We start from the raw sequence: 19,217 nt of genomic DNA, 5'->3' as shown, positions 1-19,217 counted from the left end.
TTGCATAAAAATCACAAATGCAAAGAAAGGACAATAACTTTTCATTACTGTCAGGCGCAGGAGCTTAAACAATGGGCTTCATCAAGGAACGTTTGGGAATGAATCCTTTATCAGAAATCGTGTGACCTAAATAATTAACTTGGGAACAAAATGAATTACATTGTTCAGGAGCTAGCATGAAACAATATTTTAGTGAATCGTTCATAAACTTTCTTTAGAACAGAATCATGCGCCCCCATGGTTTTAGTAAACTCAAGGATCTCGTCATGGAAACACTTGGCTGAATCATCCATGCCTTTAAACATGTGGTGCATCATCCTTCAAAATACAGACTTGGCTGGCACCAGTCCAAATGACATGCGTTTAAACCTACACAGACCAAATGTTGTCAATGCTTTGGATTTGTTAGATAGTTCAATTGATGGTAAGCTTGCTGCAAATCCAGTGTTGAAAATACAGTAGCCTCATCTAACATTAAAATTAACTCATATATTTTAGGGAAAGGATGCACATAAATTACAATGTTGGCATTAAGAGCCCTGAAATCAACACAGTCGCAGGCTTGCATTGTTGTTTTTTGTCGCATCAGGACTACTGGGGGTATTCATTCAGATGCTTCAGCATCTTCAATAATTTCATCTTTCCTCAGATGCTCAAGGAGATCCTACAGTTCCTTGTGCTCACATAAAGGCGCGCCTTTAACTTTTTGCTTCACAGGAACACTAATTTCCCTTAATAAGATTTTGTGTGTGAAATGGTTTACTTTGCCCATGTTTTTGTTGAATACCATGGGAAATGTTTTGACAATGTGTTCCTTCATGCTTAATTCATTGAAAGACAACACAGGCTCCAGAGAGGGTGGATCAAGTACAATTTTCATAAGTCTCTGGTCATGCCCGCCAAATATACACTCACCCCATGTTTGGTGATATACATATTTCAATTTCTGCCACTCGCCTTTTAAATTGTACTTGAGCCAAGAAACACCTGATGAAGTCAGCCATGTTTACATCAAACAAAGCAGCGCGAATATCCGGATCTTCAATGAAAATATCTTTATTTCCGAGTGGCAATTCAAACCTTTCTTTGGTGATTTTAGTGAAGGCTGTCAACAAAAACTGCCCAGTCCATGGCAAAGGCACTCAGTATGCACCTTAGTGGTTTATCTTTCGATCTCTCGCACATTATGGTCTCATTTTGCAAGACCAGAACCATACCAGTAGTAACTTGACCAACAGACTGTCTTAAATTGTCCTGTACATGTGTAATATCATCCACCTGGGCAATACTAGGAATAAGGATGCATTTATCTTTTCTCTATACCTTGGAGAAATGTCCAACTTTGTCGCACAAGTTGCAATTTTGTTTCCCAAGTCGGGCATCCCTTATATGATGCAATGTGTGAAAAGCTGCCACAGCGGTACCATCTTTGTTTAATGTTTGCCTACTTATTTTTAGAACAGTCATCCTTGGGCATATTGCTTATGGCATGCACCTCACCAATTTTTATGTCAGATATGTTGGCTTTTACTTCCTTCATCCAGGACATTGATTGTTCTATGGCTGTAGTCGAATTTACCACCTCATCTAAACTAGGATTAACCATCAATCATAGCTTCTCTTGGATTCTGTTATTGCAAGTGTTCACCATAAGCTATTCTTTTTTCATTTCATTAGTTGTTACGTCATATTCGCAGGTGATCAACAAATCCCTCAAGCTGTCAAAAATTCATCAGTTTGATTCATTTTCTCTTTGCGTGTAAAAAATGGTATCTCTCTAAGGTTTGAAATATTTTTCTAAGCATAACAATGCTTATTCATATTCATCCTGCTCATTCTCTCTCACCTTCAGGTTTTTCCACTTTAGGAAGGTTTCTGAAAATCGATTGACCTTCCGACCCGAGACAGGACAGTAGAACTCTGGGTGTGTCCCGTAAGGAAGGATGCCATCCATCTGAGTTCACTGTTTGTGATTCCTATCTGGTGTAGTCGACCAATGAATGTGTAGTGGGAGACAGTGTTGAAAGTTGCGAAGAGGTCCAGGAAGATGAGGGCGGCTGAATCTCCTCTGTCATCGAAAGTGTTCTCTGACGAACGTAGCACAGAGGCAGTGTATGTAAAGAAAGCACTGTTCCAATCGCATTGTTTCAAAGGTGCAGAGCGTATGCAATGGTTTGTCTGGGGCCTTAGAGGGGTCTCCAGCCGGACGCCAAATACAAGGGCATCGTGTTCTATGTGCCTAACCTTCGACAGAGTGTTCAAACTGAAATAAACTGCTGAACTCATCCCAGTTAGGCTTCACACTCAACCACAGCACCAAGACAGCCCTGATCGCAGCAACAGGCACCTTCTGAACCCTTCTTGACAGAGGAGAGTCAGCCCCCCTCATCCTCCTGGCACTCTCTGCAGCTTTCAACATCGTCTCCCACCACATACTCACTGGTCGACTACGCCAGATTGGAATCATGGACGGTGCACTCAGATTGATGAATCTTTCCTCACAGGATGCACCCAGAATCCCTCTCCCACCCTTCACCTCGCAACCCAAACACACCATCTGTGGAGTATCTCAGTGCTCATCCTTCAGCCCCACCTTCTTCAACATCCACATGACCCTACCCGCAGACATCATCAAATTGCACAACATAATTTCCTATGCCATTGACACTCAGCTCGTCCTGTCACTCTCGGCGAACCCCACCTTGACAAAGATCAACTTCAACAAAAGCATGAAGAATGTCGCAAGATGGATGAAAGACAACTTCCTGTAACTCAACACCAACAAAATGGACGTTCTGACCTTCGGCAAACAACACCCACCTCTAGAACGACTCCTGGTGGCCAGTGGAGCTCAGATTTACCCCTACGCCGAAAGACCACGCCCACAACCTCAGCATTTTACTGACTGCGAACTCTCCATGAACCGTCAGCCTGCTCCTACACTATCCTCACTCTCCGCAAAATCCTCAACTGGCTCTCCATCAGAACAAGAAAGACTGTGATGCAGGCCCACGACACCAGCCAGCTGGACTACGGCAACACACTCTATGCCAGCACATCTACTGAACTCATGCAATGACTCCAGACAATCCAGAATGCAGCAGCCGGAATGATCCTCAACCTGCCCAAGAGGACACATCACCGAGCATCTTAAAGACCTCCTATGGCTCCCTGTCCAGAAGAGATGCCAGTTCAAGCTCCTGACCCATGGTTACAAAGCCCTCCACAACCAATGCCCAGACTACATGAACCAGCCCCTGACCTTCCACCTACCCACCAGAAATCTCCGCTCTGCACACCTCGTACACCTCAGACACTACGTACCCACTGCAGCCGCTCTGGAGGACGACCCTTCTCCCACTTCTCCTCCAAAGAATGGAATTCCCTCTACCTCCTTACTTCACCCTTGTTGAACCTCTTCAGAAAGAGACTGAAGACCTGGCTTTTCGACTTTTCGACTGATACCTGCAACGCAGTGCCTCAGTACACCCACCCACCCCCCCACACACACACTTGTGTGATTAGCATTGATATACAAATACTGCTTGATTGATTGATTTTACGAACAACATGATACTAATCCTCACTACGACATAAGCTGCAAATAAAATAGCTTATGAGTACATTATTGCGTAAGTGTAAAGCATGTTAATAGTCACCATTAGAAAGAGATGTGAAGCTAAAACGTGTAGCTATAATGGAGACCAGGAGCGGGCCGTGATGTAATTACAACAATTGCGCTAAGCTTGCATCACATCATTGCCTTAGAAACAGGACTATGTGACCCTTGCCTCTTTGGTCATTGTAGTTGCCTAGGCTGCAACAAACACTCTTATATCCCGACATGCAAGCGTCCTTTGTTACATCACTTGGCTTGGCGACCTGCTGTTAGTTGCATCCTCCATTACGTGCTGTTAACTACATCCTAGTTACTTGCTGGCCGTAGCTGATGTCCTATCACGCGCTCAGCACATTTTTCAGTCCTGCCCGTGCCAGACTACACAGAGACATACATATTTGGTGGACCGATTCGTCTGACACACCTATGTGAGCTGCTGAGTGGCTTGCGGAAGAACTACTTTGGGGGGGAGGGGGGCGTTGCGAGGGTGCCCGCTTCGAAATGTGCGGTGATCTGCTTTTCAGCAGCTTCCCCACTCACCTTGCCTTTCCCAATCCCTCCAATCCACGTCTGTGCATTGACTGCTTCAGCCAATGATATCGGCGCCCAAAGACTTCCAGCTGTGCCCCTGCCCAAATTTCGGGGTACTGCTGAGGGTAGGCCGCTCGGGACAGGAAGGTAAGCGTTCGGTTACCTTCTGCACCCTGTTATTACAACCGCTTTACTTTGCTGGTCCACTGTTGAATTAAGAAGCTGTTCTTGCCTCAAATCATCTAACTGCTGCCAGGGCTTCTCGCTTCACTTACCTTGGACGAGTGTTTGTTGCACGCAGGAAAAAATAAATCCTACTTTATAAGGAGAACAGCCCCTGGGCTTTCAGCTCCCAGAGACTGTCGGCTTAACGGCTAGAATTAGTCTCCGTGTGCATCCCCTCACCGATTCCATCCCCAGAGAAATACTGGGCCTAATTAGACACTGTTTATGTTTGTGCCAGCGGCCTGTATCGCCTGACCATCTAATTAATTAAAAATGAATGCATGCTTACAACACATATCTCTGTCTTGATCACGCAGGGGCCTGGAACGGAAGCCAGGGCGGCGGCGGATGGCGAGACACCGTCTGACAGTGAAAGCAAACTGCTGTCCGCAGGGACTCCACCCGCGCAGGGCGCAGACGACACCCCGGAGGTCCTGAACAGGGCCCTGTCCAAGTTATCTTCAAGGTAAAACTGTGGTTGGGACATTTACTATCGAAGGAAAGTCTCCATCATATGTCAGCCTGCTTCATGTGGTTAGGGTTACTTTCAGCCAGACTTTGGTTTATTAAACCATAGATGGGGGTTGCATGCCCATAATTGTAGTGTGAAAAGTGTCAGCATGTCAACAGGTGTCAGAATGCTTCGTACTGTTGGTTGAAAAGCGCCGCATGAATGCCCGTGTATGGGCATGGGGCAATTGACTGTCAAGGGTGCGGTGTGTGTGTGTGGTGAACATCTAGGCTCTCGTTTCCCTTTGTGTGTATTCTTGTGCTTTCCTTCCAGTGACTGCATAAGGGTGCATCATTTGTAATGTTTGTGAAATATTCAAACTAGATCAACTCAGTCTTGTTACAGGTAGCTTTTGCATTAACTGATTAACTAATTTACAGAGAAGTGTCCCGCTTCTTCTATATAGAATTGGCTGCTTTGTGTCTGTACTACAGTATGCTTTGATTGTTCTGGCCCGTTCAGAGAATATTTGGTTTAAAGCGCTTTACGTAGCCCACCTTTTGAGGTGGACAGAAGATGGGGTTGACGCAGCATGGGTGCTTTACCAAAGATGTTTTCTGGATTCCGAAGTTTTTTGTTTTTTTCAAAACTCTTTTTATTAACAGTCATCGACTCCAGACAGGAAATAATCATGTAGACAATTCAGTCAGGCACGTAGAATTTTGGTTACAATATAACGCCTCACATTCAGTGAGACAAATTAAGGAGAATGTATGTCATCAGAGCCTGGTTGCAGTGGTGGGGTACATATGTCACCTCTATATGGAGTGGTGTGGCTCACTTGTTAGAGGCAGCAGACCCGGAAGCAGAAGTCGGCCCCGGACCAGGGCTCAATTCCGGACGCGGCAGGGTCGTGGACCAGGGTAAGCGGACTCGATAATTCTCGCCTCGGTGCCTACTCTAACCAGGGTTCCCACTCGGCAACTCTGGGCATTAGCTTGCCTAATCTCGACAACGGCCCCCTCAACGCCGGGGATGCCTGGCTCCACCTTGGGGACTCCCAGTAGGGACCATCCCACAAGGCAAGCCAGGACGGATTCCCCAGCGGTATACAGCGCCAGGACGCCGGCTGGCAACAGTGCGCTTTACAAGTAATACATTACATTACATTACATTATACTGATTCCATGGCCCCCATATCCGGGACCACTTCCTAGGGCATCCACGGGCCACATAAACAGTCTTCTCACGAAACATTGTCCAGTCCATGTTGGTCTTCCAGTCTTTTAACGATGAAGGGGCAACTGCCCCCCAAGCTTGGGCTATGTTCCTTTTTTTTGATATACACATTTTTATTTAGTTTACAGAAGGAGAACACCAGCAATCCGCACCGTAATTCAATGATCGAGGATTACAAACACAAATTCTCGTTACCCAATATACAGACATTATTAAAGCAGAGATAAGACGGAAACAGTCACACCCCCCATAATTAGACCCCTCCCCCCAGCCTCTTCCCCCAAATTCCGCGGTATTTCTTTGGGCAGCCACGTGCAGCATACATAACCTTCTCTTGTGTGACACACCGGTCCACCCCATCCCGCCAACGTCTCACAGTTGGGGGTTCGGGGCATTTCTAGGAGGCCGCAATGTCTCTCTTGGCCACCACCATAGCTGTAGTGAAGAACAACTTTTCATTGCGTGACCCGTCTAGCCCATTAGTGATTCCCAGGATTGTGTGCTTAGGGTTGTGTGGAACCCCCACCCAAGAACCTTGGAGAGTTTCTCTTTGATGCCTTTCCAGAATCTCGTTAGGAGGGGACAGGCCCAAACCATGTGAAGGAAGTCAGCGGGTTCATGGCCACATCTGGTACAGGCTGAAGACGGGCTAAGCCCCTCACGATAAAGGTGCACAGGGGTAAGGTATGCGGAATGTAGATAGTAGAGCTGCACCAAGCGCAGCCTAGCAGAGGCGGTGACTGTTCTGGGGGCCATAAGGGCATCTCAACAGTCTTCCTCTTCCAAGGGGCCCACCCAGTCTTCCCACTGCGTCTGCAATCAGTCCAAGGAAGTCGTTGTTTATCAGTGTGCAGTAAATGCGGGAAATGCCACCCTTCCCCAGGACCCCGAACATAATCTGGGCTTCGGGCGAGCTGTGGTCTGGCAGCCGTGTACCCGTTGTAAGATGTAGGCGTAGGGTGTGACGCAGCTGGAGATAGCGAAAGAATTGCGAGTGGTGCAGTGAGTATCTGGTTTGGAGATCTTCAAAAGAGCGCATGTGGTCCCCCACCCAAACGTCTCCCAGCTGCGTGATGCCTATGAGGTCCCAAGCTTCAAAACCCCGAAGCTCGGTCACCTCCGTGAGCCAGGTCCCGTGCCACAGGGGTGTACAGTATGTCAGTGTGTGTGTCTAGTGGGTGTGCCGCAGTGCCGCCCGCCAAGCCAGTAACACAGAACGCATCACTTCCGGAAGATGTGAAGGAATCGGAGCCCTATATAGAAAGGTTTGGATTTTGGCGTGGCCCAGCTCCCCAAGCTGGAGCCTGTAGGCCGGATCGGACCACCCCAGTTGAACCAGTCATGGATGGAGAGAAGTCTCGTGGCTAAATAATATAGATCCCCAAACCTCCGTCAAACGAAGGGATCCTGCAAGTGTTAAGCGCTAACCTGGACCTACCCTTCCCCCATAAGAACTTGCTAGTTAAGCCGTCGAGTTCACGGAACCAGGCCATGGGTAAGCACATGGGATATTCTGAAGAATGTAAAGAAAGCGGGTGTGCACCATCATCTTAAAGAGGGCCACCCTCCCCATGGGTTGAGGGGCAACGACTGCCACTGCAGGAGATCCACCCTGGCCCGCTTCACCAGTGGAGTGACATTGAGGGCCCAGCTATGCTCTGGTAGCAAGGTTACCCAGATCCCCAGATATCTGAATGATTGACGACGCAGGGGTAATTCGGACTGCCACTCAAAGCATTCCTGGGAAAGGGGGAGGGGAACCAGGACTGATTTGTTGGGATTTAAACGGAGGCCAGAGGCCTGTTCGAAGAACTGCAAGATGCGATGGCAATGGGGGCACAACCTGGCAGGATCTGCCCGGTAAATGAGGACGTCGTCTGCGTAGAGGGCAATTTTATCTGATGCAGCACTGGGCCCCTCCTATCCCCGCATCCGATCGCAAGACCACATCAAGGACGCTAAAGGCTCCATCACTAAGGCGAAAAGCAGGGGGGAAAGGGGACAACCCTGCCTCGTCCCTCTACAGACCGAGAAGGGCTCCGACAGGACCCCATTGACTAGGATGGAAGCCCTCGGGAGGGCGTATAGAACCTTGACCATGGCCCGGAAGCGGGGACCAAGACCCATCATGTCAAGAACATCGTGAAGGAAGCCCCAGTCCACCAAGTCAAAGGTCTTCTCAAAGTCTACTAAGAGAAGCCCCAGGTATGGGGTGAGGAGGTGGCGGTGGGCCAAAGCAGAGTGCAGTCTGCGGAGACAGTGTCTGGTGCCGCGAGAGGGCATAAACCCACATTGATCGTGTGGACCAATACAGACAGTTTGACCTCAGTGTTGATGAGGGAGATGGGGCGGTAATCAGCACATTGCGGCGAGGGGGGCTGGGATTTCTGGAGGACCCCAATTTTGGCCATGTCCGTTTCCCGAGGGAAGGAGCCTTTCTCCTCAACCTCGCAAAACAACGCATCTAGGTGGGGGATCAAAACCTCCCAGTATTGGGCATAGTACTCTTGAGGGAGGCCGCCTGGACCCGGTGTCTTGCCAGAAGAAAAAAGAGCGATTGCATCACTGATTTCCTCACAGGAGATAGATTTCTCAGGGAGATGTCCGTCGAATACCCTAGATTCCAATGGAGAGGACCCAGGCGGGGAGGAACCTTTGGGGATGGCTGAGCATATGGCGTGTCGTATTTGTATGTAGCAAAAGTGTTCTGTGTTGGCTACGTCATGCTGTTCTTGTAGGGAAGCAAACGTTTTTATGTCTCCTTTTTCCCACATGTCCTGGATGTGGGAGATGCCTATCATATCCCACTTGTCGAAACCCTTCATTTGCCATAGGCTTCCCAATGTCGCAGACTCCCATAGGTGTGGTATCGGGTTCCCAAGGCCTACATGCTCCGTAGATAACCCACTTACACTGAAAGAACTGTTGGCACGGAAACTGAAAAGTACAAAGAACAAGTTTATTAAGACCCCATGGGGTGGTGGTACATTCCTACAGCACCCTTCGGCAATGCAAGAAGTATCACACCGAACGTTGGTGTGAGTCCCTCTTTTATACAATTCACGAGCAATAAAAAGTAGGTGGCACAAGGTTTACAAAGTTTATGTACATATATGGTCATTTTTGGAACACAGCCAACTCATGGGAGGGGTTAGAACCCCACTGGTCAGTTTGGCGGCACATTCCTGAGGGGTGACTGGTCAGTTGGAACTGCGCATGTGTGGGCTTGACCGTAGCTAAAAATAGCCTGTTGCTGGGCAGAGTCGAGTGGTCAGTGGTACGGACAATGGACTAAAGGGCATGCTGACCACGAGGCCGCTCATTACCTAAAATGGCCGCCGCAATACACAAAATGGCGTTAATCAAGTATAGTCAAGTTAAGGGGAAAAACGTGTAGCACAGCTAAGCGCTAACTTGGCCATTGTCAAATTACGACAGACGACCCTTTTAGCGTTTAGCTGAAGCTACCTCATAGTGGACGCAATCGGGATGTTCATCTTCAATATCAATTAGCATTATTTGAGCTACTTCTTTATGAAGCATCATTTTGTTTTGAGCGAGAGCTCGCCTTGATGGTATGCAAGCCGATAAACACATGGAAGATAAGGCTGGGCCACATTGTATACATAAACATACAGAGAACAGTATCCCAACAATGATACATAAAATCGTCAGCAGTTTCCAACCCCAGGTGGTAAGCATAGACCAGAACCACCCTGAAAGAGTCCAAGTTCCATTGTCCGGGTGTATTTCAGCTGCTATTTTGTGTAATTTCGAAATGGCATCATAAACAGAGGGCGAATTATCTGGTACGTACACACAGCAGCTACTTCCGATGATTCTACATGCCCCCCCACGATCAGCTAGAACCACATCTAGAACCATACGGTTCTGGAGCGTAACAATCCTAGAAATTTGGAGTTCTTCTGTTATGTTCCCCAATGCAATAGCAGTATCATTGGCTACAGCCTCAACAACACGGGTCAACCGTCGAATTTTCCGGCTATTCAATGCAGCCCCCACAAAGGAAAACAGTCCCAAATTAAAGTCCACATATTGCTGCAAGGCAGTATCAGTCTGATCGATGTCATCTAAGATCACGGCACGCTTAACACGATTTAGTACAAAATCATGGTAAAGGATGTAGTCATTATGGTACATTGGTGGGGCGATGAATACAGGGGGCAACACAAACGATACATAACATGTGCCTAACCATCCTAAAGGGAGCTGATGGTAACCCTTATTGCCACAAATAAAGTATGTATTTCGGGATGCCACAAATGATATACCGTTTGGACTGTCAAATGTAAGTGTAGTGTTACATTCACTTTTCCCCACTGGGATCGTGCCTTTATTACGAATGCAAAGGTCTGCCTTAGTAGTGATAACATTAATAACATGTGTAGTGGACATATTAATGTTCCTTTGATTACTGTAAACACGAGGTGCAGACACATTGTCGGGGCGGTACTCTTCCCATTCAAATCGAGTACCCTCAGCTCGTGGATACCCATCTCGATCATGGTAACAGACTTTGTTCAAACGGAAGAGAACCCCCCCTTTCGTTGGCCATCGCAAGGTGAAAAGAAGAGTGTACCAGGCGTTACAGGAACCATTATGCGAGAATGGGAGTGGAATGAGCGGAGTGCCCCCTTTCTTCTGATGCCCAGGCAACATCCCACACACCCAACAGTTTGAAGTGTTCGTCATATTGTGAGTATGATGCAAAATCTGAATGAAACTATTGTTCAAGTAAGTCTGTCGGTGCCGTTCTTCATGGTAAGGCAGAGTGAAGTGAAAATGTTCAGATGGAGCCGGGGTAGTCGGCAGCAAATGTTCACGTACAGGCACCACAAGTTCCACTACCCAGGCTATTACCGCTATCACCACAATTGTCAAGTCAAACAGGATGGCACCAAGTATTCTTTTGTCTCGTGATGCAGAAAACGCCATAGTTCAAAAAAGTTCACAATGTCTCAAATGTATACCTAAAAAAGAAAAATACGGTGCTGAGCTCCGAGGTAGCCGTTGTTTTCTTCTCCGGGGTCAAGACGGGTGTCGCTACTCTTGGCAGAACTGATCCCCCCCCCTTGAGATTCCCGGCTTCCGTTTCACAAACCCCAGAGCGGTAACCAACCAGTCTCGAAAACCAAAAAAAATCTTCTCCTTATCGTGGCCGCAGATCGTACCGCTGTCGTCCAGAAACAGTGTGGTCCGGGAAGGCTCCCTCGACTTCGGCTGACGTCACAGCTGGGCTCTTTTCTTTATCCAGAATCTCCTTGTAGTCAGTCAGCACGGCAGGATTCACCAGGTCCGGAGAGACACGCCGGCAGTGAGTTGAGTGTACCCACCGCTTTCTGTTGGTCACTCGTACAGCTGTTCGGGTAGCCAGGAGGACCTGCTCGGGGCCACGCCACCTCGGTTCCAAGCTGTTCGCCCTCTCAAACGATCTGACCATCACAAAATCCCCAGGACGGAGATTATGAGCCTCTCCAGTAGAATTGTCAGGGAGCGCTTCTCGAACCTGTTGATGAATAGAAAGTAAATCATTTGTTAATCGTGCCAAATAGTCATTCATCATTATACACGGCACATCATGTATCAATCGCGGCTTAGGCACTCCCCATATATTCATAGGCCTTCCAAACACCACTTCATACGGTGTGAGACCTGTTCGAGAGTGGGGCACTGATCTAAGAGAGAGCAATGCTAGCGGCAAGGCATCCGGCCACTTCAATGACGTGGACGCCACAATCTTAGCCAGTTTCAGCTTCAACGTAGCATTGTACCGCTCAACAAAACCTGCTGACTGAGGGTGGAACACAGCATGGAACTTCTGCTGGATCCCTAACCCCTTCAGCACATACTCCACAATTTTCCCCACAAAATGAGGCCCATTATCGCTCCACAAAAATGTGCAAACTCCAAAGCGAGGAAAATACTCCTTGAGCAACACCTTAGCTGTTGTTAAAGCTGTATTGTCTTTCGTGGGGAAGGCCTCAACCCATTTGCTAAAAGCGCATACCACCACTAGAATATACTTAAGGTTATTGCAGCGCTCAAGCTGTATGTAATCCATTTGGAGTACCTCAAATGGTGCAGAAGGTGGAACGAACCCTCCTTTCGGAGTATGGGTCCCTTTCGCAGGATTGTGTTGTAAACATATCAGACAGGTCTGCACTACTCTCTTGGCTGTATTGGCAATCTCGGGATGCTCCCAAACTCGTGATAACAATCGAGTGATCGCAAGAGCTCCCACATGTGCTAATCCGTGAGTCATCTGAACCATCGCTTGCAAGTAAGCTGCAGGCAATTTCCATTTCTCCATGTCTTTGCTTCTCCAACAACCCTCATCATCTAGCACCCCATCTGCTGCCCATGCCGCAAGTTCTGCTTCAGTCGCTGACTTTTGGATATCTAGTATCTCCGCTCTAGCATCGTACCATCGCTCAGCTTGTGATTTTGTTACGTACATGGGGGAGTCAGTTCGGGACATAGCTGTTTGTCTCGCTATACTGTCTGCAAAAGCATTTCCTTGACCCACTTTATCAGTGATCTTTTTATGGGCACTGCATTTAATGATCGCTACTTTCTTTGGACAAAGCAACGCGTTTAGGAGATCATGCACCAGTTCTCCGTGCATAATGTGTACTCCATGAGAAGTCAAAAACCCACGTTCTCTCCAGAGTAGCCCGAAGTCATGTTCTACTCCGAAGGCGTACCGGCTGTCTGTGTATATGTTCACACATAGGCCAGCACTCAATTCGCAGGCTCTCGTCAAAGCTATCAGCTCTGCTGCCTGAGCTGATTTTTGTGGTATTCGTGCTGTTTCTACCACTGTCTTAAGTGTCGTGATCGCATATGCTGCGGAAGTCGTGCCATCTGGCAGCCTCAAACACGATCCATCAACCCACAGCTCCCCATCCACATCTGGAAGTGGCATATCCTGCAAGTCAACACGACCCTTTGTCTGTTCCTCGGTCAGAAAAACACAATCATGATGTTTTTCTTCCTGACACTCCTCAACCGGATAGGGCAATAAAGTGGCATGGTTCAGGGTAGCACATCTTTTCAGTGTGATGTGTGGCGCCAAAAGTGTAAGCTCATATCCTGTTAAACGTGCACTGGTAAGATATTGAGTCTTTGTTTGATTTAACAGGGCATCTACTGCGTGGGGAACTAGCACCAACAGTTTGTGCGATAATACTATCCCCTCACTCTGCCGTATAGCTACTGCTGTTGCTGCAACTGCTCGAAAACACCCAGGTAATCCTCGTGCTACAGGGTCAAGAATGGCTGAAAAAATATGCGCATGGCCTCTGCTTATCCCCGTGTGCTTGCACTAACACCGATAACGCGCACCCATCTTTCTCGTGTACGTACAATGTAAAAATCTTTGAATAGTCTGGTGTACCTAACACGGGTGCAGAGCAAAGGGCCTGTCTCAATTGTTCAAAAGCATTTTGACATTCATCTGTCCATTCAAGGGGCATTGGTGTAGTTTTGGACAGCAACGCTAACAAAGGTTTAATAATATGCGAAAACCCCATGATCCACTGTCTACAGAAGGACGTTAAACCTATAAAAGCACGTACATCTCTCTGTGTACGGGGGACTGGTGTATCTAAAATCGCCTGGATTCGATCTGATGTTAATGCACGCCCCTCCTTAGACAAAAGATGACCGAGATAGGTCACCTTGGGTCTACAGTATTGGAGCTTTTTCTTCGAGACTTTGTGATTGTGCTGAGCCAGAAAGGAAAGTAAAGCAAGCGTACTCTCCTCACATTGCCCATAAGTGTCAGCAGCTAACAAAAGGTTGTCGACATACTGGATAAGGGCAACTCCAGATTGCAATTGAAAGGAATCAAGCTGTCTCTTTAAAGCCTGGCTGTAGATACTCGGACTCTCAGTGTAACCTTGAGGAACACGACAAAATCTATACGATTTATTATTTAACGTAAAACCAAATAAGTATCTGCTATCGGGATGGATGGGAATGGAAAATAACGCATTTTTCAGGTCGATGACACTAAAGGTCGTCGCCGTTGGGGGGGGACCAATGTAAGCAATGTCGTAATATCAGACACCACCGGGTATTGGGGAATGACAATTTTATTAATTTCTCTCAAATCAATAATAAAGCGATAGACCTTGTCGTCAGTATCTTTCTTAAGGATTGGAAGAATAGGGCTATTGCAAACATTATAGGGGACTTCCTCCACTACCCCTGCAATGATCAGATCTTGGACAATGTGTGTCAAAGCAATTTCACCTTCCCTGGAGATCTTATACTGCGGTACACGTGGCAAAAGCACTCCCTCCTTTACAGTAATGCGAATAGGTGGAATGAGCATCTGTCCCACATCCGTATCTGAGGACGCCCACAACGTATGAGGGAGAGAGGCTAATGCTTCACATTCTTGTATAGTAAAAAATCTGTCTGAATCTGGATAGTTATCATTCAAAATAACTCGCACTCCCTCCGGAGCGCAACGTATCGTCGCTCGAAAATATTTGAGCAAATCAATACCCAGAATATTATCTGGGGTATAAGGTGACAACAAAAATTGGCCAAAACTGAAAAATTTATCAAGACAAAGTGCAAGAGGCTTCGATAATGGGCTGGGAGTGGGTGTGCCGTCAAACCCAATACATGTAATCATATCGCCAGACAGGGGAGCCCTCGGAACCAAGTTTTTAGACAAAGTGCTACGAGTAGCTCCTGTGTCGACTAGAAACTGATCAGTAGAACCCAGGATGCCCGCTGATACATATGGACCACTCTGATCTACTGGCACTTCAACTGATTCCGTACCCCATCCTACGCAATCCTATGCATGTACATAATCCTGATGCTCCACATTCTCGCCCTCCGATATCTGGTACTGGTTCCGTCTATCAAAGGTATTACGCTCATCCTGGCCACGGCCCCTCTCCTCAAACCTGCTACGATCACCTCCGCTACCTCTCGCCCCCGAATAACTTCTTCTCGACCGTCCACCTCCACGACCACGCTGACTACGCTGCTCACGAAGTACCGGGCAATCATCAGCCCAATGCCCAAACTCCTTACAATAGGCACATTGATCCTCCGCTATATCCGTACGCCCGTACGACGCATTACCTCCTCCTCGTCTGCCTCTATCATTCCCTCTAGATTGCGTTCCCCGAACCTGTGCCAACATCACCTTCGTTTTCAATTCCTTCGCTTTCTTATCAATACTTTCCTTAGCCTCCAATTCCTGCCGCTCATAATACTGAGCCATAGTTAACAAAGATGCAGGGGTCGCCGTGGCCCAGGAACTTTCACTCGATTTTAATCTTTTGGCAATCTCCGGTAGGAGATTAGCCACGTACTTATCTACAAACAAATGTCTACCCGTATCGTCTGTTAACGATTGACCACTGTAATCATGAAATGCCTCTTCAAAGCGTGTAAAGAAATCTGACACCGTTTCATCTGACTTTTGTTTGCACGAAGCTAACATGGTCCAATCAATCTTTTTAGAAGGAACAAGCGTTTTCAGTTTAGTTAAGATGGCCGCTGGGAGGTCTAAGATCAAATCGCACGGCTTACATGCAGGTTCCCTGTTTAAACCAGCCTCGTTTATTTCTTTCCACGTTCCCCCGAGCAGTGTTTCATCATTATTTTTACGAATCAATCTCCACATATCAGGCGGAAGAATTAACCCAAAAAATAGATCTATATCAACAAGAGTCATGACACAGGACGAAATAGCCCCTTCCACTCCTTCATAAAATGCTGCTGGATTTTTCCGAAGATCATGCAAAGAATTTTTAAGCGCCATAACATCTGCTCTATTCCAAGGCGTATACACCCAATTATATATAAAATACCCCTTCGCATCCTTCGACATTTTATCCTCATCTGTACCCTCCCCCTTAGGGGGAACATACAGAGGTGCGGCTTCACGCATAGGCATAACATGCACGTTAGAATTCTTATCTGAACCCCGGAGAGAACACTCCTTAGCCTGTTCAGTGGTCCCCGGCCCGGACTCCTTATTCTTTTTCCGCTCGTCCCGCAATCTGGACGTCTCATCCCGCAGCTGGATCAGTTGCTTGTAAAAGGCATCGACATCTGCAAGATCAAATAAACCTTTATCCAAATTCTCACGATGAACTGACACAGCCTTAGGTTCTAACGTGTCCGAAAATTTACGAAATGTAGTAACAACTTCATCAGCCAAAGTAGCCAAAAAATACAGCAATTCTCGCTCTGTCCATTTACCCCTTTCGGCAACAACCTCAGTCAGAGTAACAAAATTTGTATTCACTTTACGGGCCCAACTACGCAAGTTCGCGGCTTTCTCCGCAGAGAACCTGACACTGGACTTATCCCCTTTTCCTGGCTTATCCTGTCCTTCGTCGTCAGATTCTGCAGTCGGAGCCGTAGGCGAAACGTACGGAGGCGGTGATCGATCTAGTAATGAAAAATCATCAATTTCATTAGTAAGGACAGGATAAAGTGGTCGCCGAATAGGAAATTGACCGGTCGTTTGCAAATTTCGTTCCCGTTCCTCCCTTTCTTTCTTTTCCTGCGCCTCCTTTTCCTCAAGCTGTAAAGCCTTATCTCGAGCAGCCTTGCGCTGCTCCTTATCCGCCAAGGCAACTTCACGCTTCATACGTTCACGCACCGCTTTCTCCCACATTCGTACACAATCAAACATATTCTGTCTAGACCTACGTTGAAACAAACATTGCTCCACAAACTGAACCTTTCGCAAATCAAACGACCCATGTAGTGGCCATTGCAATTCAGGATCTGTTTTGGTGTATTTATGCCATAATTTGCTGTACATTATAGGGGGAAGGCCAAATTTTATGTACATCTCACGATTTGGAGTTCCTTCTGGGGGAGCCGGCTGTGATTCCGCTAACCTAATTGAGGTACCATTTCCAAGACAGCACATCCCTCGGAGTGTGCTTAAAACAGGCATGTTCGAAAAATATCACGAAAGCGTGATACCGTATAAACTGGCACTTACAGTACTTCACACAAATGTGCCGCTCAGAGGAAAAAAAACAAAATTAGAGAAACATCTCTACATGCCTGCCTATGTGAAGTGCACTACACATATGATTCAAAGGTCACAAAGTCACAAATGTTAGCTAACTCAAATCATAGACACAAATCATAGAACTTCGGCAAGCGTCCGAAGACTACCTTACCGATCGCAAATCATAGAACTTCAGTAAGTGTCCGAGGACTACCTTACCGATCACAAATCTTACCCAATTTCAAATATCCAGATTCCAACTGCCAAGGTCTTTAATCGAATCAGCCAAACAGGCACTGCACAGCAACGCAGACGATCAGATCTCAGTCGGGGACCGGCGCCACCTGGAAGGTCTGATCAGAAGGAAAGGAAAAAACACCGTGGGTGCCAAGACTCGGGTCACTCGGTGGCAGCGTACGCGTCCATGGCGAGTTTCCAAACCTTCGTCACGACCTCTCCTTCGGGCATCCGAGTCGCCGATGAGTCCCTTCGTGGTCGCCAATTTGTGGTATCGGGTTCCCAAGGCCTACATGCTCCGTAGATAACCCACTTACACTGAAAGAACTGTTGGCACGGAAACTGAAAAGTACAAAGAACAAGTTTATTAAGACCCCATGGGGTGGTGGTACATTCCTACAGCACCCTTCGGCAATGCAAGAAGTATCACACCGAACGTTGGTGTGAGTCCCTCTTTTATACAATTCACGAGCAATAAAAAGTAGGTGGCACAAGGTTTACAAAGTTTATGTACATATATGGTCATTTTTGGAACACAGCCAACTCATGGGAGGGGTTACAACCCCACTGGTCAGTTTGGCGGCACATTCCTGAGGGGTGACTGGTCAGTTGGAACTGCGCATGTGTGGGCTTGACCGTAGCTAAAAATAGCCTGTTGCTGGGCAGAGTCGAGTGGTCAGTGGTACGGACAACGGACTAAAGGGCATGCTGACCACGAGGCCGCTCATTACCTAAAATGGCCGCCGCAATACACAAAATGGAGTTAATCAAGTATAGTCAAGTTAAGGGGAAAAACGTGTAGCACAGCTAAGCGCTAACTTGGCCATTGTCAAATTACGACATAGGGGGGTGGCCAGTGTCAATATATCCTCCCAGCCCAGAGATCTGGTGGCGGCACGCCAAATGGCCACTGAGTGCCCGGTGGGGTCGGTTAGTGCCGGGTGAACTGGTTTGGGATATAGAGTTCTATTTAAGTTCCAACCTGGGAGTAGCCACCTATCCATTCGATAGCCGGGGCTCCATAGGTGCTTGTGATTGAAGGCGGCTAGGTGTACGGCCCAATAATACTTCTTAATATCAGGAAGGGTGATACCTCAGTCATACCATTTCAGAATCAGTTTACTAAAGGCTATTCGCGGCGGCCCATCCCACAGAAGCTCCCTCTGAAGTCGTTTAATTTCTTTGAAATAGGTGGCGGGGACTGCTTCTAACGAGTTTTGTAGGGCATAGAGGAAGCAGGGAAGGGACATCATTTTAAAAAGGGCGGCCCTCCCCAATAGGGAAAATGGGACAGTTTGCCAACTTGCGATGTCTCTCTGCAAACGGTGGAGAGGGGGATGGAGATTGTTATTATAGTGGAGTACAGGGTTCAAGGATACAAAGATCCCTAAATACTTGAGTCCCGATATGCTAATTTGAATTGGGCAGTTGGAGGGCAAGGCAGGCACTCCCCTATAAAGTGGGTACAGGTGAGATTTAGTCCAGTTAATTTTGAATCCGGAATAACTTCCAAATATTGCCAATATGCCCATTAGGACAATTAAAAGAGCTTCGAGGGTTGGTAAGATATAGTAGGATATCGTCGGCATACGGGGATATCCAGCCTTCCCAGTCTGCCGACCAGCGGAATCCTCGGGTCATCAGATCCTGTTGGATCCAGGCCCCCAGTGGCTCCAGTGCCACAGCAAATTAAAAGGGGGAGAGCGGGCAACCCTGACGGGTGCCCCGGATCAGCGCGAAAGTGCCCGATGGTTTAATATTGACGACTACTTTTGCTAGTGGTGCCGCATACAGAAGGCGGACCCAGCCACTGAAATCGGGGCCGAATCCCAGCTTTTAGAGTACAGCGAAGAGATAGGGCCACTCAACCATATCAAACGCCATAGTGG

The 19,217-nt window shown here is 47.4% G+C and overlaps 1 protein-coding gene across 1 annotated transcript in view; it reads left to right on the top strand.

Moving 5' to 3' along the window:
* The window catches only part of CDS2 (CDP-diacylglycerol synthase 2), a 407,465-nt gene that overhangs the window by 103,719 nt on the left and 284,529 nt on the right, over window positions 1-19,217 (top strand). Inside the window, exon 2 of the mRNA XM_086943509.1 lies at window positions 4,693-4,841. Coding sequence (XP_086799635.1) covers window positions 4,693-4,841 — 149 coding nt within the window. The remainder of the gene's footprint in view (window positions 1-4,692; window positions 4,842-19,217) is intronic.

This window comes from Lissotriton vulgaris, chromosome 11 (genome assembly GCF_964263255.1).
Source record: "Lissotriton vulgaris chromosome 11, aLisVul1.2, whole genome shotgun sequence".
In the NCBI taxonomy this organism is placed as follows: domain Eukaryota; kingdom Metazoa; phylum Chordata; class Amphibia; order Caudata; family Salamandridae; genus Lissotriton; species Lissotriton vulgaris.
The sequence above is the reverse complement of the archived record's forward strand: the minus strand, read 5'-3'. Positions and strand labels throughout refer to the sequence as shown.